Below are 21314 nucleotides of genomic sequence, written 5' to 3' on the forward strand. Positions count from 1 at the left end.
CTTTCGATATTTCTCTAATTGATAACCAAAACAGAACAAGAGCTATACGTATTCTTCCTACAGTAACACGGGAAGGTATTTATACTCGAGAATATGGTTTTTATTTGGTTTAATGTAATGTTCTGGTTCTCTGACATAGTAAAGACGGCTGACGGCTTGGGCCAAGGTGTGGATTCAAGCCCGCATACGTAAGCTACTCCTGCCTCCAAATTTAATTCGACCCGGCATCAAGCTTTAATCATGGCTTGGCGCTTCTAGTGGAAAGAAATATTCGGCTTCCCGGTTCACTTGCTTTGAACGAACTAAGCGGCTACTGATCTAGGTTTCGAGGAAATTCTACCCGTTTTCGAGTTGCTATTTTCTTCTCGAGATCTCGTGTAAAAAGATACACAATTTATCTCGTAAACCAGAATTAATTGCTGCTGCGGCCATATGAGGATTCGTCGCAAGCCAGCCTTCCAAAGCGGAGATTTCAGTGCCACTCACAACCACTACAGTACTAACCAGTTGTCCAATTCTGAGATTATGTAGTTTAACCGACCCTAAGAGTTAAGCACACTAATTAGTCCAGAGTTTGGGAGTATACATCTCCAAAAAGTAGCTTTATGAATCAGTCTATTAATTCGGGCTCGGGAATTTCGAAGTTGCTTTGTGTTCCGAACGAGCCGAGATTTATGCATCCAAAGGATCGATAACATATTCCAACAAAAACAACAAGTCGGCAAGTCTACAGGATTCATGTCGATGTATAATGTTGGCGCTCTGGCGTGATCATCTGATAAGGACCTGGTTATTATAGTCATGAATACACAACCGTTATCACTGAGAACTTCGCATCAATCCATTACATAGCTATGCATAGTGTTCGAGCTAGGATACTTTGTGCATGTGCTGGATCTCAATTGGCTAAAACTAGGAAACTCCTTAGTTAATTGTCTCATTTCCATACCTGGTCACTGAACAATGTTGGTGTCCCGAGAGTCAGGAACGGATGCCTATAAAAGCACAATGGGCTAATACTCCTCCTTTCGATCCAGGCCTCTCTCTATTTCGTAACTAAACAGAGCTTTGCACCTTATTCACAAGTAGTAGTTTTTAGAAATGTATCCTACCTAAAACACCCCAACATTAATATATGTTACCACTCCAACAATGCACAGGATTCCATCATTAGTTCGTCACGGTATCGATATATCTATCTATCTGTTATACTCACTTTAGATGTGATGATACAACCCCTCTTTCTAAGGCCAAGCCACCCCCACGTTAATCAGTGACTTGACTCGAAGTTTGTAGCGACAACTACTTGATATCATGTGCACCGTTCTATCCTTGAAGGAAATCCATTAAAGCCGGGATGGCAATCTTGTACGAGACCAGTTGAATGGTCGATCGTAACTATAAATGAGACCATGTAGCCGCCACCTCGGTGTCTAGACTACAATTATATCACACAAACGCCTAAGCCACAGGTTTTCGTGTATATACAAGTTTCGACTCTGATCTAGGCACTGTATATACTTAACAAGATGCTTCTTCGAATTTTCACTGCTCTATTGGCGTTTGGGGGGCTTGTTGGAGCAATGCCTGTTCCTGATGAGGCCCGTGTCGGTAAGAGACTCACTTTGAACCATTTATTTGAGAACTTTGGTTCCTTAATTATGTTCAAGCGTTGACGATAATACTCCCCTAGATGAAGAGCTCCTCAGCTTGAAATCTCGACAAACCGGTCACCAAGAATACTTCATCAACGTCGATGAAAAAAGCCAAATGTTTTGGTTGGAACTTGCCTACGGAGACGCCTTCTTTACCCGTGGCTTTTTTAAAAACCCCATCGAGGATAACATGAAAAAATATTTGACCCTTAAGGATATTGTAAAGAACCTATTACATCCGTTGCCACAGGTCTTGGGGAGTTTGGGAGGAGCTGCCTACCGCGTTCCCCATGGTAAATGCCGAGTTCTATATTGCAACGGCTCCAATTTGGGGGTAAGCTTGTGTAGCCGGAGACAAGGGGACGAACCAGAAGTCTCTGTTAACTCAGAAGCTATTGGACATATCGTGTAGGTTAAGAAATTCTTATCCGTTATTTATTCACCTTTAACCGCACAGGAAAGCTAATCCATTTGGAATACCAATCGATAGTGAGGAATGGGTAGAAGCATACAAATGGCAAAGGGCCTCCCCGAAACTCAAAACAGAGGGCGATTTTGAAACGCCGATTTATGGAAGGAGCTTTTGGAGCGAGGATCCAGGTTGGAGTGTTAACATTGAGGAGTGCGGGAATACTCCTATCGACTTTGGCCAAGATGTTCTTCATGATGCTTAACTAGAATCGAAAGTTCACAATTCGGCCTTGATTTGTCCAAAATGATAGCCATATCTCTTGTTATCTTACGATATCTGTTACGAAATCTCACGTCATTTGCAGCTCGTTTACAACCCTTGTCATTGCAAATATCTCTTCTAGTAGTGAAATATCATTTAATGCATTCTTTCTTCCTCCATACAATCATTGACTTAAACGACATCAACAAATCTATTGTGTGATATTTTCAACTTGTTCACTTTTACCAGCCCCCATCTCCTCCCTCATACCCATCATTCGCTTTTCTGCGGACTGATCCGCAATCTCCTGCACTTTAGCGTCCAAGGTGGATTCACCCTTCTTAGTCTTCCACGGCAAGGGACCTTCGTGGGAAAACAATTGTTCGATTTCCTCCAGAGTTTTGCCGGCCGTTTCCGGGTAAGTGAAAAAGGCCTGGACAGCCGCGCCCATACAGAGGACTCCGAATACGATAAAGGCTACATTATAATTTCAGTTTATGAGAGACCTGCTCAACGTCAAAACCATGGGAAGGGATCCAAAGGACTTACTCTTCCAAGTAATAGTCTTAAAGGCGGGGGGAACAAACAAGCCCAGAGCGAAGTTGAAAATCCAGTTTGCTGTGGCTGCAAGAGCCATCTGTTTGTCAAAGTATCTCATGTTAGCTTCCATTATATCCAAGGAAGGTCGTAAAGGAAAACTTACTCCTGTGGCTCTTGTCTCCAAGCTCCAAACTTCTGCAGCATATATCCATGCCACTGGCGCTAGGGTTAAAGCGTAAATAACAATCAAGAGATAGCAAAAGAATATGACGGCATTTGCACGCGGGCCAGTCACACGTATGACCACGTTAGGATTATCATACCCTATTAACCATTAGCTTATAGGATACTCCGGTCTTGTATGATACTCGAGGTTAATAGAATATAATAAGGCCAACATACATCCGTCAGGGTTGTACTCGCCCGCACTCAAGAGGCCTGCAACAACGAAGTGGCACACCCCCATTGCTATAGCCCCCCAGATTAGAAGCCCACGACGGCCAGTTTTGTCGATGAAAAAAAACATAACAGTCGTAAAAATGATAAACAAGGCGTATTGCACCCCTATCTTATTCCGTAAGTAATAAGGCCTTCAAGATCAAGCGTAGACCATCTGGCTATGCATGTTTATGGAATTGAAGTCCCACCCGAAGAGATTAGATTGATGTTTCCTGAAAGCCCAGCCCTAAAATTTAAAAGTTTAAGGTTATTAACTTTTTAGGTTCAATCTTACAGAGTCACAGCAATTAATTCCATATCTCTTACATCGAGAATATGTAGACGACGTAGTAGACCATAGCGTTGGCACCACTCATTTGCTGCCAAGCCTGAACACTCATCCCCGCCAGAGTTCTCTTCCACATTCCCCGTTTTATGAACTTTTGCCAACCGGGGCCGGCAGACCTCTCTGCTTCAAGGACAGTCGTAATTTCTTCCCACTCTGCTACCACAAGTGGGTCATTTGTATCTCCATTTGCTTGGATCTTGGCGAGGTTGTGAATAGCTTCTTCCTTTCGCCCAACTTTAGCGAGCCAGCGTGGCGACCGAGGAAGAAATGGAATTCCGATCATGAGAAGAACACACGGAATGAATTGAGTTCCCCAGGCAAATCGGAAGGAGGTTGTTGTTCGCGGGCCGCCAATGAAAGAAGCACCATACTATTCAAGCCATTTAATTAGAAAAAATTTAAAAGTAACCATATATATCCTCGTGGCTTTGTATGAGCACTCGCTTACGCCGATGAAGAACATGAACAAAATACCCCATTCTAGTAGTATTCGAGGATATGTTAGACCCAAACTAATTATGCATCAGCATTTCTATATATAACTCACCAATTGCCAGCTGTTGAATGATAATTAAGCTTCCTCGCTTTTCTTTCCTCGCAATTTCTGCAAGGTAAACTGGAACTTGAGAACTTGTAATCCCGACAGTGATTCCATTAATAATGCGACCAGCGATAAGCTGTCCAACATTTTGAACAGACACTTGTACTGCAGTTCTAGATGTTTAAGAGCCGGATATTTCAGCTAAGCCTAAAAAAAGTAAATTTCCCAAGTATAATTCTCTAGACCTACCCAATCAACCAAAATAAGCATGCCACGAAAATTGAATCCCGGCGCCCTATCTTATCTGAAAGAGGTCCTGCAGCAAGTGACCCTATCACGGACCCTGCAGCTAAAGCACTGCCTATGGCTCCCTGTAATACACCAGAAGGGTTGTTGAAGTACCATTTATATTGTTCGGTTCCGATGATCGCTGACATTGATGAAATATCGAAACCTTCGGAGTAATTAATGTATCGTTAGTTATTCCAAAATGCCTGACATTCCGGGACGCTGGTAATCAATCACATACCAAACAGCATGCCACCTAAAAACTATCATTAGTTATCCATCACCAAGCCAGAAACCTGCATACAAATAATATGAAAAAGATAGTCGAGGCTAACCTATCGTGGCGATTATCGCCAGGAAGTAAGTGTTATAAATTTTGGGCAGCCCCATGTTGTCTTTGCGTGACCCTCGTTATGTACTTGAGAATATACCAACCAAAACAATAACCTATAGAATTTTCCAAAAGCCAATTGAAAATTTACCTTAAAACCGGCCACCTAGAATAGATGGCGGGTCCGGAGCCCGAATATATATCCACATTCTCTTCCAGAAAATACAACATATGATAAAAGAGTTCGCCAGCTAAACCTGAGTAAGCACAACTGCACAGGGTTCTGTCAGGTTCAACAATATAGCTCAATTTCACTTTTAATATGCTCAGCTTCAGCTTCGTGACGATCTACTCTATGTAGCTCGTACCACGGTCGACGTTGCAACTGACATGTCCAGGCGCAAGGGCCCGTAGCTACAGATGTACATATTTCACGACATGACACCAAGAAAGTGAAAGTTGATTCACTCTCGGCATCAAAGTTCGGGTTTGATCTTAAGTAAAATGGGGCGTTTTGCCGGCCATATTGTCCATTTGTTTCGTCCGAAGTGCATATTCGGTATACCCGCAGAGTATCCTTTCTCATTTTGGTAACGTTGCCAACCTGCCGCTGTCACTGCGGGGTACTTCTGGGGAGTGGAGTATTCTGTAAGTATCCTGTTTTCTTAACCATCGGCTCCCTTGGAACGGGGATATTGATTAAATTTTGTCCATGGTTGTGTAACCCGCTACCCGTGTCATAACTGCATGACGGAATAATTTTTCCGTTCGGCGCAGATGCTAGATGAGGACATGTTGTATTTTAGTCCCTACACCTGCTGGGCGGGATCCCCAGATAACTTACGCGATAAGGACTACGGGTGGCTTTATTCGCTTCCACACTTCGGCTTGATGGAAGCCTAGTGTCTATTCTGGCTAAATTCTAAGATTCATACGCCCTTTTAACCTTAATTCTCACAGATGTCTCGCAAGTTACGATAGAAGGCCTTTGAACTCGCACGATCATGTAATCAAAAATATCGCACCCTGTTTTATAGAAACCCAAATAGTACGTAAGGCAGATTTTCAACAAAGTGCCTATGAAATTCAAGTTTCGTTACGACGAGCTCGATACGAACGCACGAGTACGTTAGCAAGGGCACCTTCATTATCGGGACCTTTGCGACCGAATAGATACCCACTTGTCCACCCGAGATGGACAATATGATTCGTGATGTGAGTATGCTATGATTCACACCTCATATATATACACAGCCCTCGCTCTGGGTTTAAATTCTCGAGTTTCCCTCCGTCGCATTACAGGTTAACAATTTTGATTCACATGGTGCTCGCCTGACCTCCTAAATGCATTAATGCTAAAAAAGAAGAAGACGCCGCAATTGTGCAAGCCAAATTATTAGGCGAGGCAGAAGGGAATCTAGTGTCATAGACCATGAAGGTATCAATAGTGGGTTTTTCAACCCCTAACCATGCTTATAATGCCCACGGACTGATATGGTGTATGACATCGATTGACATGTATATGCTAACCGGGTGCACCGTTATAACCCGTTGTGGGTTCTTGGTCTTAACTAGGGGAATAGTACACAATGAATGGAGGCTTGTTACTCCCGAACACTCACCTTTTAGATAAAGGGCTGCCTGAGCTTATAGAGTTTGTGCGTTCCATCTCTAACCAGCAATTAATCCTCTCCCATGTTTCAAAATGTTTTATTTGACTGTGAAGATCCAGCTGTGAGAATCCCATACCTTTCCAACAACACAACAGATCTCCCACACATACATCTCGTTTTACAAGTAGGACGAAGCCAACAGTTTCAAACCCCAGAGATATTTCGGCAATAGTGTATAGGAGATTGTTTCCCTTGCAAATCATATTATTGAAGAGTCGATATGGCTCCTGTTATGACATCATATTAACCGCTTATATACAATGTTAACTTTTGTATTTTATAGTCTAGCTATCTACAGACTTTAAAGCTACAGATCTTACTTAAATTTGATATCTTTGAAACCCCAAATTTTTTTTAAAAAGGGTACAAATTAAGTCTATCTCGGAACTTGCCGGGCTAGGAATCTCCGTTATGATGTTGTATAAAGCAGGCCTGAAATCTGTGTATGAACCGATACAAATCAACTTTTGTAGCCATCCCAACTTTTCGCTGCAAAAATTAGCCATCCAACTCTAGTCACTCATTTAATAATACACTTCCTTTGCCATTGATATATTTTCATTTTTCAAAGCACCAAGACGCGTAGTCTTACGATCCTTTCATTGACATTCCTCTGACAGTTCTATTTGTTGAAAGTATCGAAATGCTTTTGAACCCTTTGTTGATCTTGGCAGCTGCTATCATTCCCTTTTCTGATTCCCGAGCGATCCCCGGCTCAGGAGTTCCTGGCTTCAAGCTTGTTTATAAGAACCTTGGAACTCTGCCCAATACCAGTAATACGATCCAGCCGACGAGCTACGATACCCTACCCAGCACCTCATCTACCTGTGCTTCAATGTGCGCATCAATTGTCTCTTGCAGATTTTTTGTAATATATGCTCCTTTCGATGGGGCAGATCGGAGTCGCAAAGTTTGCCAATACTATTCAGAAGCCGATCCTTATCAAAACAGCGATGGGACCCAGTTCACCCACCAAGTAAGGGAACTCTGTGGGTACCAAAAACAAGACCCTAGCTTCGTGGGAAACACAACGATTCATGGCGCCAAAAATGCCAAACGGGAGCAGATCGAGGAAGTTGATGGAAGGGTGCCTTGTGCACCAGAAGTCCCTGCTCCGCCAACCAATAATTGCACGAATGCGGCATATGTCTCTAAACGACGAGACACAACCGGCCCTATTCAATATCAACCAATTGGACTCAAATATTAAATGCTCTAATGCAATACCATATCTATCTGGAGGCCCTTTGATCTCTCTACCAGATAGCCCAACTGTCTGTCCTGATATTCCCTGTGTTGTTTAATATTTTTAATTTCTCTTGATCGATGGGGACATCGGGGTTATCCTCCATATTTCTATAACTGTGCATATTGTCAAAAAATGATTTCTTTTTCATTTTTTTCATTTTTTTTTTCATTCACCACTTTCAACTAATATTTTAATATAGGCCGCGAGATCAATATTTATAGGCTAGTTTAGCCCACTTAGTCTTGATTCTATACTAGCAACTCCCATGATAAACTAAATCTTTCCGCGTTGACTATGTTGTACTTTTCAGGACCCTGTTTTTCTTTTCCTTTTCCCTCTTTTTGTTTTTTTTTGAGCGGAGAACGATTGTTTCGTATCTTCTTTCATGGATCCGAAACTGAATCCAGGGGAATGAAATGGAAGGCGGTTCATGAAGTCAGGAACATCCTATCGGATATAGCCAATGGAAACACCCATGAGACAAGAACTCGTACCAGTTGAAACTGTTCAGTCACGGCTCCGATCCCTTCAAGGCCTTTGTCGGCCCGCTTTAGAAGCCTGAGTGAGTTTTACCCATGACAGGCACAAACTGGCCGGCCAAAGTTCCGGGAAAACTCAGGAACCAAGAAACGTTTGATCAAGAAGCTTGACCAGACGAAGCAGCTGTGGCGCCTTGGCCTGTCGCTAACAGGTTACATTATGACGCTGTCTCCGTCTGCAAGAACCTAACATTCACCGAACATCTACTATTCATAGCCCCTGGTTCCCATTCAGCCCGCAAAATCCATTCATCCTCAGCTCTGGTTTCCCTTATTTGTCTTAGCGCATCCTCAATCAGTGTTCGTGAATGGCCAGCTCTGCGACCCACCTTTGCTGTAATGCGACGTGATATGCTTCTGATGGTGTGCTTCTAACGGAACTGGAGCTCGTATCTTCTTATCCGAACTATCATGCTGGGCATGCCGCTTAGTGTATATAGCTCAACTGATCCCCTCAGCCTCCCAGATTTTTCTTTCGAGATTTTATCGCCACATTTAATCTTGTTTCTTCCGTCGTTTATTTAGTATTCTCTTCCGCCTCAAGGCCACGGTTCTTATCGCATCTGTATAAAATTTCTAAAAAGTTAATATTCACGATGCGCTGGTTAAGATCATTGGCAGTCTATGCGGGAGTGGCAGCGGGTCTCACACGAGCCGCAGTACCAGAGGCACTGTCTGAGGCTTTTGTACCTGGAATGACCTTATTGGTCAAGTTCGGCGATACTAGTATCCAAGATGATAGCACAGCGTCAGCAGGATGTGAGTATAGATATTGACTTCGAAGTTAGAGTATCACACACATTATACTAATTACTTCGCGCAAAAGCGATAACCTCCTCGCCTGTATTCACCTTGAACTCGCCAAGTGTCGATATCCCAGACAACACACGGTATACAATAATTCTCATGGATATCACCAACTCGAGAAACCCTACAACAGAGGCAGTGCTACACTATGCAGCATCAAACCTGCGCGCACCCAAGCCTGATGGCGGGGATCTGATTTTCGGGACCGTGAACTTTCAGTATATTGCTCCAGCAGCGAATACCGACAATGCAGACTATCTTTTCTTGGTGTATGCGCAACTTGATGGCGAAATTGAGCTCAACTTGCAGAGCATACCGGAACCAGGGGACGACCGCTTATTCAGCGTGAATATTTTCCGACAGGATAATCTTTTTCAACTTGCGGATACTGGGGTCGGGTTTACTATCCGACCAGCTCCTAGTAATATGAGCACAACTTCGTCCGAATTTAGCTCGACGACTTTCACATATCCGAACACAACGACTACGTTCAGTTCATCAATTCCTAGCACTACACCTGAGGAGACTAGCACTACCCCATCGAATACTACCATAACCAGTAGCAGCAGCAGTGAGAGCAGCAGCGAGAGCAGCATCACCTCGAAAACTACCCCTCCGCCTAAACCCGTGGAGCCAAGCACTTCATATCTCACATTATCCGTTGGTGGATCCACAAGGACTGTTGTATACACTGCACCTGATGACACTGGCTCCACCCTGGGCCCGTCACAAACCACCGCAGACCCGTCCTTGATAACCAATGAGCCAAGCGCCGCTTCACAGATAGCTGTCTCGAAGGCGGCTATAACTATCATCAGCCTTTACATTGCCCTTTTTATATTTATTTAACCATTCAATACTCGATTCCTCGAGCAGGTTTAAAAAACCATATCTGGATTTTTCTGATTGTTGGCTGTCTGCTGCGCAAGGCCATTTTTAACGGCCAAGGCAGAGAGGTTTTAGTCATAAATTTTCTCGTCTTACCAAATTCTTAGCACATGGTGTTTTGGGCATTTACACTCCTTAGATATATATCCCTGCATTGCGTGGTTCAGGTTGCATAAATTCTTCTTTCTTTCCTTACACTAATTTTCTGGAATTTTCTCATTGTTTTACAAGTTTTTCATGATCAGATGATTATTTACTAGGCCCGGATATGTCGAGGCCTTATTCTTGTCCCTTCAAGTTGCACCCATTTATGACATTCACATTTTGTATCACAGACCCGTATTATTCACGTGGCCTGTATCGAACTTTAGAAACCTTCCAATGAAGGTAGTTGCTCCGTTGGGCTACATGATCAAAAATGTAAACTTTAAATGGAGTTACAAAAAGAATATCAGTGCCCTCTTCCAATGTAAATGTAACTGATAGGTTCGGTCGAATTTGATAGGTGGGCCTGTTTATACGGTTTCCCTTTAATAGCTCCCCTATAGAGGTGTTGTAATACATGAAATCCTGGGTTTCGCCACAACTTGCGATACATTCGCACCAAATTTAGTTGCGCAATCAAGACAGTGTGCAGTCCGGCTCCGAATCCAATCTCACAAGCGTCAATCATTTCAACATGGATAACTTGTCCGGAGACAGAATTAATAGAAGGTTTCATAACCCAGGCCCCGCGTGATTGGCCAGCTTTTCAATATATATGATGATATAAATATCGCGCTTGAGAGTTTAAACTCATAAATGCACAACTTATGTCACATTCCAGTAAAGGCATTAACTGCAGTAACTCAGCAGAGATTAGTTGTGTCAAACAGGTCTTGTATTGAGCTTTGAGAGGAAAAATACTGTCGAAGTCTGGACTCGTCTATGATAATTACACCTAATAAGCCTTGAGGTTCCCATACATGGAGGTTGATGAATTGTTGAATTAAAGCAACTCTGAAGCTATCAGTCACCAATTTTGCAACACACCTATGGATCCATGCTCAGCTCAGATGCAGCTTGCGCCGGCCTCGCTCGTAAGTCCATTTTATGGAAACTACGCAATACTCCATATGAACTCACAGCTATATCGCCATATATACATGTAAATATATATAAACCAAAGAACTTCAATACCTGAGGGTGGATTGTTCCGTGTACTAGTTATCCAAAGCCTTAGCTTGGCCTGTCCAAACCAATCGACATTTGTGCATGTAAGAAGTGCGAGGCGCCTGCCTGCTGCCTAGTTCAACGATGCCATATTTCACAACATTTTGAAAAACTAACAAAGTATCGAAGTTGGAGGCGCTGTTGGCTGTTGGCTCGTTACTTTGAAATCACTAGTGGTTTTTTTTTTGTGGAATACGTCGCTCACCTGAACATGCTGTTGCAATCGAAAGTCAGCTAGCGCTCGAAGTTGATCCATCCATCGATCGGATACCTTAGACCAGTATTTCTGAGGTCCTCAGCTGGACATATGCAATACTGACATGAAATTCGGCAGTAAGTGGCTTCAAAGGACGTCATTACGAAGGGCAAATGTTTTTCTGGATCTGTTATCGTAGTGGATATCTACAAAAGTTTGCTCTAGGGTGAGATGGGGGTGCCGGAGAAGGCTCGGATTGGAAACTGTAAGCTTGACATCAAAGCTGAACGTTGGCATTCTAAGCCAATCTGTCCCCGCGGTAGTAGGCGATGTAACAACGGTTAGATCGTTCATCCCCGCGGCCAACCCAGCAACATCCTAAATCCAAACCTTTCTTGCCGGAAAGTGGCCATTGTCCTTGCGATGCCAGTTCCTATAAACCCTGCCCCGAGAATAATTAGATCAGTAGCTTAGGTTCGACAAGCTTCAGAGTATTTAATTGGTTTATTCGATCGATCAGGACCCTTGTAGTCAACTGAAGCCTAACTTTGTGGCAATCGAAAGAAAACAGACCCCAAAATTACATTTATTTGGATTTTAGCTATTAGTGTACACGAGGACTTGTACCACACTGTTCATAAAGCAATATCTCGTCAAATATTAGACATTTATTTCGCGAAACAGTGGCCTATCCCCTGTGCAAAGTTTTCACGACGCATGATGTCTATTCTTCTCCCTTCATCAGAGGTTGTGTAACCCCGACATGGATGCGCATATATAAGTCGACCCTAGATTCAAACATATCGTATACTCACAACTTCTGAACGAAGAAATTCACTCCCTGGCTCATAAACCCTATCTTTGGGATCAAATCCCCGAGATATGGCATTTATACTATTTTTGCACAGAAACCTAGTTCACAGGCATCAAAGTGAGCCCACTGGTGGACTAAAGTCAGCTTGTGCTAGACTTTGAGGGAGGCTGGAAATCTGTACTACATCATCAAGCCAGTGAATTCAGTCACAGCAATCAAGTCGATATTTCTCGACCGTGGGCATCTGTATAGGCTAAAGTATGGGGGAAATCTAGAAAAAACCAGATTGTGTTTGATTGAGCGAAAACGCTCTCATAGCCGCTTCAAAAACATAGCTGTCTAGCTCTTTCAATTGAGAAACCACAGTCTCAGCTAGATCTATATAAAGGAGCTTTGGTGTATGAACAACAAAAGGTATTCTCTATCAATAAGCTACAAAGATTTCCTAGATATAATACCTTTCTAAACCGTTCTCTACCAATTGAAAGTTTGCCCCAGGTTCGCAGGAGCTATATCTATATATCCCAATATCACACCGTCTATTTCCTACAATGAGGATCGTTTTCAATACCTTTCTTGCGATTCTGGCACTTGTTGTCCCATCTATCGCCTATGGACCTTTTGAGATTCGAAAATTCGAATACTACGTTTCCCAGTCCCCGTCGAGAGTATCATACTCCAGTTTCACATTTTATGAAGGCGTAACGCAAACATCCACAGAATGCAAATACAAGGCTCCACGCAGCTACAACGTTGACGAAAGTTCGAGCCCACTACCCACAAATTTTACCGTCTGCAGTAATCCGGACGTGAAATGGAAATATCAAGTTGAAGGACAAATAATATCTGTGGAGTTTGGTTATTGGGCAGCACCTATCGAAGGGTATGAAAAAGGACCTATCCACCCTCTAAGAAAGAAGTGGAACTTTTAGATTTGGAGACTGATACATTAATGAAAATATAGTACGCACATACCAGAATGGCACAGGATCATGGCTAGCGGGACCGCGATACCGACCGCGTGCTCACCATATGGATATTCGGGGTATCTATGCACTCCCCGTGAGACGAGATACCTGACAGATTTTGTAATTGTCGCATAAGTTTCTCGGAAGAGAAATGCGATGGAGAGGACTAGCTGAACCCCAGAAAAGGCGAGGAGAATCAAAAAAACAAAAGTGCTTGTTTGAGAGGGAGAATTTTCACAATGCTACAGATGAAATGAAATGGATCTACCAAATAGTACCTAGAACACATGTACAACTTAATGGAAAATGGGATGATTCAATGATACTACAAAAAGAGCCTTTGAATAGCTAGTAAGGATATCGCGGGGGGAGAACTGCCTTAAAATACACAGGAAGTAAATACGTAAAAGTTTGATGATTCAAGTTTCGTAGTACATATAAATGCATAAAGCTGAAGATGCAGATGCACGAAAGACTTTGCTCCCAAACTCCTATGAATGCGCCAATGGTATATGTGTTCAAGCAAATGCGAAATAACTCCAGGGATATATATGACGTTAACTTGGTTGAAACGGAATGATTATGAAGCCAACCTCGAGACCGACCGATTGGTCTGAAGTTTAGTAAGGATGAAATCAGATTCTAGGCCTAGGAAACCTTGCCCAGATGTTGTTACAGTGCAATCCCCAAGAAAGGGACCTGGTATATAGGGAATTGGTACGAAATCGACGCTCCTTGTCGAAACTGGTATCTGCATATTGAAAAAGTACCGTAGAGGAGGGCGTCAATTAATCAATTCATGTCGTGATACGACCATGCGTTGTGACGAAGGCTTGCAACCCTTCTGCTAGTGCATGGGTTGAAGATCCGAGTGGAAGAAACTGGAATACTCCCTGGTAAACCTGAGAGTTTGTGGAAGGGAATACGTCGGAAGAAGACCGTATGTTGCGAAGCGCATGGGCTCCCCTGCTTACAAAAGCGTTGGAGCATTGCCAAATGCTAGATGTTCTGGGACAACGACCCCTATGAGGGCATATTATGTTTAAATTTCAAAAACCAAGGTCCATGACTCGGCACCGCGCCCCACAATTGAAACCCGATTTTTTTTCCTGTCCCTCTTTTGGCAAGATAGGATGGTCCTTATCGGACCTTGAATCCAAAATATTCATGAGATACTGTGTCTATGAACAGCAGGGGGTGGTCTCGTTATAATGATATGTTCCGGCGACTGGTCAAAATATTGGTCGTGTATCGACATGCGGTTAACCGGCACACCGACCTCGCTATCCTGGTCAGAAATGCAAACAGTTTCCATCGAAATGTAAGATTGAACAATCTGACCAGAACGTTGCTGCCTCATTTCCTCGTCATATTCGATAGGTTCTGGTGTAGTGCTCGTGGGACGAAAACTCAGAACAGTTTTGGATTTGATTTTTAGGAGTTGCTGGGTACGAAGATGTCGCAGCCAGATGCCCCTATGAGCGAGAAAAATAACAACGGCGATGGTTACAATGAACACAGCGGCAATCGTGGCCCCGATGGCTCCAGGGATGTTCTTTTTCGGTGGTGGCGTCGGAGTCGGCGAGGGAACATCATACCAAAGAGCAGACACTGACGTCCCTCGACGATGAAGGGGATTGTCCTGATTCTTTGTTGCAATGTTCGATGTTGAATCGGGGTTTTCGGCTTGTTTGTCGAACTGTCTTGGCGGAACAGCCCACGCAGCGGAGAAGACCGTCGCCGCGATGAAGAAGACAGCTGCCCGCATAACTTCCCCAGAAATGCCGTGGTGCGCTAGCAGCGTGCTCAGATGGTCAAGAGGTGGGCTTCCGTTTCCTCCTCTTACTTATGATTCCAACCCCCTTTGCTACGACAAGTGTATCGAGAGAGTAGTTTTTAATAACGTCGTGCAACATATCCGTATTCCTTTTCCAACTGGTAGGCGGCCATGGTACTCTGTACGGACTTTTGCAGATTTCCTTCGTGGTAATGGTAATATAATTAACAGGACGGCTGAAGTTTTTGTTCTGGGAACGATCTGCTAGGACTCCTTTCTCCTGCTCTCAGTCAGATCGTCAACCTCGCATGTAAGATAGGAAAACTATAGCTTATTTTATTACATTAAGAATAAAAAATGGAACCCGGAGATATTTAAAGTCGTTGATCGTTAATCAATTACATTTCGCCTACCCACCAAAGTGTAAAGGGAAAGGGAAAAAAAAAAAAAAAAGTATGTGCTCAAATCGAACAACGATGTCGAATACAAGCAAGACAAGCACGGCCATGGCAGGAAGGACAACCCTGGGCAACAGCCATGCTTGCTTGTCCGAGTTAAAGGCAGCCTACAAAATGTGCTAGGAAAAGCATGGTATCCAGCGTCTGCCCCAAATGACGGAGTATACTAGTATGGACCACGCCGTCGGAAAGTTCAAGCTTACCTGCGGTTGTCTGCACTGTTTGACACGAAGTCCCATAACACCATCGTATCGTAGATTGTTTGGCTTGATTGTGACTAAAAGGAACCAAGGGAACGAATGAAAAAGAAGTAAAGAATTCCTCGGTCTCGTTCGGATGAAGCGAAAGTCGCTGGTTGCCTAACGAATGACGCTAGCTAGCCATCTCTTGGGATCGCTTATGGGGCAAAGAGAGCCCACTAGGGGATGCTAGACTGTTAACGTTATTTCTTCCGCTCGCAGAATCGGGCAAATCCACCGAATCAATGGAGCTTTCTTCAGATCGTGATGACAGGCCTCTGTACCAAAAAAGGCAGTCCATAAGTTCAACGTTGTAACAGCCCCGCCCATTAGTATACAGAAGCATATATATCCTGGCCCGTACGTCTTGGGGGCAGGGCCGGACTCGTCTGGAAAACTTACGGGTGGATCCATGTTGTTTCTTCTTACTCCATAGAAACAGGAATCCTCTCGTCGGTTGAAAATTTCCCCTTGAGCTTGTCGACGTGACTTTCAGAGCACCCTAGACATCGTAAGCTGGTGGACCCACGGAGGCGTGAGCATGAGCATTCCAGGACAAGGCGGTTGGGACACAAGGCGACAACGCAAACAGGGTTAAAAAGACTTTACGTCAAACACAAATGCCTCCTGAAATCGTATAGTGGATTAGGCAGGATGTTCCATATAGCTCGCAATTACTATTGAAGTCTGTCGCAATATCGAGATTGTAAAGTTGTATCGAAAAGTCAGGGAGCATGATTCGAATCTTAAGATCTTGCAAATAACTATAAATTAAAACCAACATGTGATCTCACGCCGCAGTTATTCTAAAACATTGTGATCCGCGGGTTGCGTCTACAAATGCGGCACCGTGCCGGATGGCATGATTCTTGTGATATCAATGCAATGGGCTCTTATCATTAGCGGATCGGCAAATAAGAATTTGGTCGTTTCACATATTTAGTATCCTTTTACTTGGTGAGTGAATGCGCACTAGACTTTGATGAGAAACTGCAACTGCCAAAAGGGCTCCTCACTCCCAGTTAGCGTCCGGTCGAGAGGGCAAACGGAGAGACCAGCTGGGTCGGAATAACGGCACTTCAGACCATGGTACCGTTGCGGCATACCAAATCTTCCACCAATTCGGGATCCAGACTTCAATGCAAGTCAATTTGAATTCACATACGTACACAACTATGCTGAGCTATCACTGTATTGGACATGCAAAAATTAACACGGCTCAGCTGCGTATAACCAATCTCGCCTTTATTTAGAACAAGACCGATCCAGGCCCCTCTCAAGCCAACACAGGGACAGATCTGCTGGATTTAATTGACCTCAAGATCGAATGGGGATAGAAAATGCAGCCGCACGTGGGCCGATTCTGGATCGACTCATGAATCGTTAGGTTCTAATCAAGCTCATGTGCCAAGACGGCAGCGCGGTATATCACTCTGTTCGGCCGAAACCCAGATGTTGCATTTTCAAGTCAGGGGAGAACTATCTGTGTTGTTCCAGTTTTCTCCAGCTGTCTGAAATTCAGGGCAAGATATCGAACCGGCATTCATATTTGGCTTGTTACATAATGGACCTCATCGCTATAGTTCTTTCAACTATTTATATCTGACTAAATCAGCGCGTATTTAGGCCTCGGAATCATGAAACTTAATGCTTTCCGAGGAATATCAATTAAAGTGATATATGTCATGTGAAGTGACGTATACTAATTGTTTCTTCGGCGAGATATCTAAATTATATACAATATATAAGTACTCATTATTGATACCCTTCCTTACCCCTTTAGGATAGCCTAGCGGGTTTAGTAGCTTCAGATATCAATATAGGTGTGAACAGGTTGCTACACTGTCTCACAAACTAGCGGTCTTAGAGCTACTCGCCGAATCTTCGGAGTTTTACTAAGAGTTGTTGGCCACCTGTATACATGTAGGCTTTGTACCCAGCTAGAAATTTCCACGCAGAGCTCGCTATCTAGATTCGTATTACTTTTTCTAATGTGAATCAAAGGTCTACAAGGTACACAAGGCAGCATCAAGGTATTATACGTAGCAGTAGCCCCTCATCGGCCCACCGCCGGCAGTACAACTCTGCGTGCTCGCTAGCATTGGATAAGCTTATTAGGACCCACACATACCGATTACATCGCATGATCTCTTCACCTACCGTTTACCTCTTTTGCCCCGAATATAGCTTCTCAATATACGAACTTGTTTCGCCCCGAAACATTACGTGCTCTCTCTCTAGTCTTCTTTCACCATGAAACGATTTTAACCACGCCCATGACTAATCAAATTTTGATTTATGAATAGGATTTTTACATGTACATACCTATATAGCATAGATACCATTGGGTCTTACTGTATTTCGTTAAGTAACTCACCAGTACGGCTGTTGAGCTTAATTTATATAGAATATTAGAGAATACTTCCTGGACATATATAATTTGTCGAGTATTTCGATTCTAGTTTATCTAAGTCTGGCTATCAGGCACTTTCAAATATATATTAAATCTGGATTTTCATAAAGCTTGCAATCCCGCCACGTTATATAGAACGGTTATTCGCACACTATCCGGATCTTTGTGAATTCATAAAGTCTCAACTAAAGTGGGCACATAGTTCATATCTAGTTCTTGTAACTTTCTCATACCAAAGTTGTCATAGTTCGGCTTCGTCATGGATACGGTGTTGTTCTCAAAGCTGATGAGAATAGGCCGGCCATAGGCCATTCACTTGGAGATAGTATCATGCTCGCAAAGCAGCATTTGTTTTTGCGAGAAAATGAATCAAGAGAATTTACCCGCGAATCCTTAATAGCACTACCCACTATAGTAACGTTATAATTGCAGGTGGAAGACGGTGATATTGTGCTAGCCTAAGAACATACGGTCCCCAGTACCTTCTTTTCTTGGCTAGATACGGGACTTTCGCATTTATAGTACAATAACGGCCATCCTTTCGATCAATATCGCCTCGTTTCGAAGCGCTTAAGCAGAGCTCCTGTGGTGTCGACCTGAAGCCCTCGAGATCTATAAGCTAAGATACATTGTCATTTGATCATGCGTATCTAAAGTGTGGACGCTTAGACCTATTAAAGGGCCAGTCGCCCCGAAATCCCGCTAAGTCTCAGCAGATCTTATGCATATCGGTGTAGCGGTATTCAAATATGGATCCATCAATCCGTCCAATGATGTTTTGCGCATACATATGTATGTCCATATGTGTTGACTCGGTGCCCTAACGCTATCAGGCCGCTAAATCCTGTCACCTTCTCTTTTAAACCCGCAACATATCGACAAGCCACCCGGAACCTCGATAAGCTTAATTAATTAAAATCTGTACGACCCGATCAGCCGGCTGGTTAGCCTGCACTTTTGAAGTTTCGTAGCACGGTGGTGGACAAAAACGATAGCCGTCCAATATAATAATCAGTATGTAATCTCCCGCCAAGCGAATCATCGACCATCATAAGCCGTGTGCAGGCAGCTGATTCGCATCATATCCTAGCTGCCTTGTATATCTGAGTTTTTAACACTTGCCTCTTTCAGCCACCATGGTTTTTGTGCAGGTACCACAACTCCACATTCACAGACTTCATTCCATTCAACTACGATTATTCATGTTGAAATGTCAAAATGGAAATATTTTTAAGACTTTTTTTAATAGTACACTACGCCGAGGCTGGGATCGTTGGTCCTGCGCCATGTGTTAACATTTGTGAAAATTTTCAATTAAACTTGCCCGTCAACATTTTATTAGGGAAACGAAACCGAGAAAACCAGCCCTTAGTTGATTGGGGTGCAGGCTAGCCTATCCAGGTGAGCTTGTGAACACAATCTAGGAGTACTACGGAATTTTTGTCCCTAGATGAAAACTTGGTAAAGGGATCTTGAGTAAAGCTAACAATATCTACGTTGCTAAATGGTAGGGGGTGGTGTACAACGAAGTCGTAAGTTACAGTTGGTTCCATGGACGACGATCTACCTCAAGTTAGGCTTATCTTATCGTGTCTACGGTATACGGTATCAACGACCTTGTGAGATTCCGAAAATAACCGAGGCGGTTCTGTGCCATATTAATGAGCTTGGACACCCGGTAACAGCTTGACTGAACATAAACATGGGATACTGCAACTTTAACACCTTAAGGCCCATTGAATGAACACACATGGTATACCTCGCAGAGAAAATGGCAAATTGGTTTGGAAACGGGTTTTTGGAAACGGTCTCGTTCATGACTACTTTAGATGTAAAAATACCGGCGATTTCCATATTTCCGGATTGACAAGGGTTTATTTTTTCCAAACCAAGTAACTAATTCCAGTATCCGAAGTTCTGAGGCTGGGTGTGATAGCTAAATATGGTAATTTAGAGGAACATCATAGTTGTGATCATTTAGTTGTCGTGCTATTGCTGTTAGGCTCTTTGCGGAATTGGATTTCTGTCTAATTGTTTGAAATAATTTATGGAAATTATTGGGAAGATTTCGATCATCTAGCTTAATATTATGCGAGTACATTTTTGAGATCTGATCACAAATTAATGATATGGATTTCGAAATATAGATCGGTAAACGCTCCTTAAAGTGCACATATGACAATCGATTGGCGGGTTCGTCGAAGTTTTTATACAAGACAGAGGATAGAGTTTTGACAGCTCGATCGCACGTATACACTTTATGCGAATTATTGAACTTGTATTCTCCGACGCTAAAAGATTAATATATATTGTTGAGCGCGTATATTTGTATTAAGCCGAGCTAAATTGGCTGGGTGATTGTCTCGTCCCCAGACTATACCTCCAGGCTGGGTAATGAATTTAAGTGATTTTGAAAGACTTATTTCTTGCCAGTAGTTTTAAGGATAACTACATGTATAGATCGCTCACATCCACACATGTGCTATGTTACATGTCCTAGCTATTATATGACCGAACTCGAGGCTAACTACACTACTACTATTTTTTGCTAAAGAACTAGTTCCGCTTCAATATATATAGGCTGTAATGATTTAATTTAATTTTTGTCTCTCGTCCTATCGTGACAAACTCGTTGATCGATTCGCCACTGGGGCGGTGCTTGTTTTGGGAATCCAGGCCAGTACCAGTCGACTCAGTCAACTTCTTGCTGAGCAAAACTCCATGCCATGCTTCTATATAATTGTTGATGTTTGACTGCCTCGATAAACCCAGCATGAATCTTATAGCCAGAATATTGTTGTGACCAGAGAAAATTGGCCGGAATCAGAGAGGGACATACACATCCCACCACCTTCCCTCGGACAGGCAAACAAATTGTTACCAATAGCTTTGACCAACTGGTGACAGCAGATACGAAAACCCCACCCGTCAAAGTCGTTATAGTCAAGATTGAGAAATGACCCAAAAATTTGCGATAAGGCGTTTCATACGGCAATATATCTAGGGAGGGGGCGCTGCACAGTTTGGTTACGAGACTGGGCGCTGCTATCCATGCGCCACCCTTGAAACATTTCCAACCCGCGTTTCGCAAATCCGGATGATCTGTGTCAACGCTGCAACAAAGACTTATAAAATAGCATGAAAAGATTAATGTTGTTAGATTTATAATTCAAGTTACGGCAGATTTAAAATGACACTTTTAAATTCGAAAGGATAGTCTAACCGATGCGATACAGGATTTATGAGGGCATAGTCGAAGTGTGTTG

The 21314-nt window shown here is 43.1% G+C and overlaps 6 protein-coding genes across 6 annotated transcripts; 4 read left to right on the plus strand and 2 right to left on the minus strand.

The window, feature by feature from the left end:
* Window positions 1-1529: 1529 nt before the first annotated feature.
* AOL_s00043g251 (uncharacterized protein) lies at window positions 1530-2329 on the plus strand (the record flags this gene model as incomplete). The annotated part of the gene is made up of 3 exons (XM_011120738.1): window positions 1530-1611; window positions 1694-2063; window positions 2146-2329. 3 exons carry the CDS (start codon window positions 1530-1532, stop codon window positions 2327-2329), a joined length of 636 nt encoding a protein of 211 aa, XP_011119040.1.
* Window positions 2330-2539: 210 nt separating this feature from the next.
* Window positions 2540-4874, minus strand: AOL_s00043g252 (uncharacterized protein; the record flags this gene model as incomplete). The annotated part of the gene is made up of 11 exons (XM_011120739.1): window positions 2540-2805; window positions 2878-2965; window positions 3032-3192; window positions 3271-3432; window positions 3516-3553; window positions 3634-4025; window positions 4104-4135; window positions 4203-4369; window positions 4539-4650; window positions 4726-4740; window positions 4820-4874. The coding sequence occupies 11 exons, from the start codon at window positions 4872-4874 to the stop codon at window positions 2540-2542; spliced, it is 1488 nt and encodes a 495-aa protein (XP_011119041.1).
* Window positions 4875-7131: 2257 nt separating this feature from the next.
* AOL_s00043g253 (uncharacterized protein) lies at window positions 7132-7698 on the plus strand (the record flags this gene model as incomplete). The annotated part of the gene is made up of 1 exon (XM_011120740.1): window positions 7132-7698. The coding sequence occupies one exon, from the start codon at window positions 7132-7134 to the stop codon at window positions 7696-7698; it is 567 nt and encodes a 188-aa protein (XP_011119042.1).
* Window positions 7699-8872: 1174 nt separating this feature from the next.
* AOL_s00043g254 (uncharacterized protein) lies at window positions 8873-9932 on the plus strand (the record flags this gene model as incomplete). Its single annotated transcript, XM_011120741.1, has 2 exons — window positions 8873-9035; window positions 9103-9932. The coding sequence occupies 2 exons, from the start codon at window positions 8873-8875 to the stop codon at window positions 9930-9932; spliced, it is 993 nt and encodes a 330-aa protein (XP_011119043.1).
* Window positions 9933-12744: 2812 nt separating this feature from the next.
* On the plus strand, window positions 12745-13125 carry AOL_s00043g255 (uncharacterized protein; the record flags this gene model as incomplete). The annotated part of the gene is made up of 1 exon (XM_011120742.1): window positions 12745-13125. The coding sequence occupies one exon, from the start codon at window positions 12745-12747 to the stop codon at window positions 13123-13125; it is 381 nt and encodes a 126-aa protein (XP_011119044.1).
* A 1201-nt stretch (window positions 13126-14326) lies between these two features.
* AOL_s00043g256 (uncharacterized protein) lies at window positions 14327-14929 on the minus strand (the record flags this gene model as incomplete). The annotated part of the gene is made up of 1 exon (XM_011120743.1): window positions 14327-14929. One exon carries the CDS (start codon window positions 14927-14929, stop codon window positions 14327-14329), a length of 603 nt encoding a protein of 200 aa, XP_011119045.1.
* Window positions 14930-21314: the final 6385 nt, after the last annotated feature.

This window comes from Orbilia oligospora (genome assembly GCF_000225545.1).
Source record: "Orbilia oligospora ATCC 24927 unplaced genomic scaffold scaffold00043, whole genome shotgun sequence".
Taxonomy (NCBI): Eukaryota; Fungi; Ascomycota; class Orbiliomycetes; order Orbiliales; family Orbiliaceae; genus Orbilia; species Orbilia oligospora.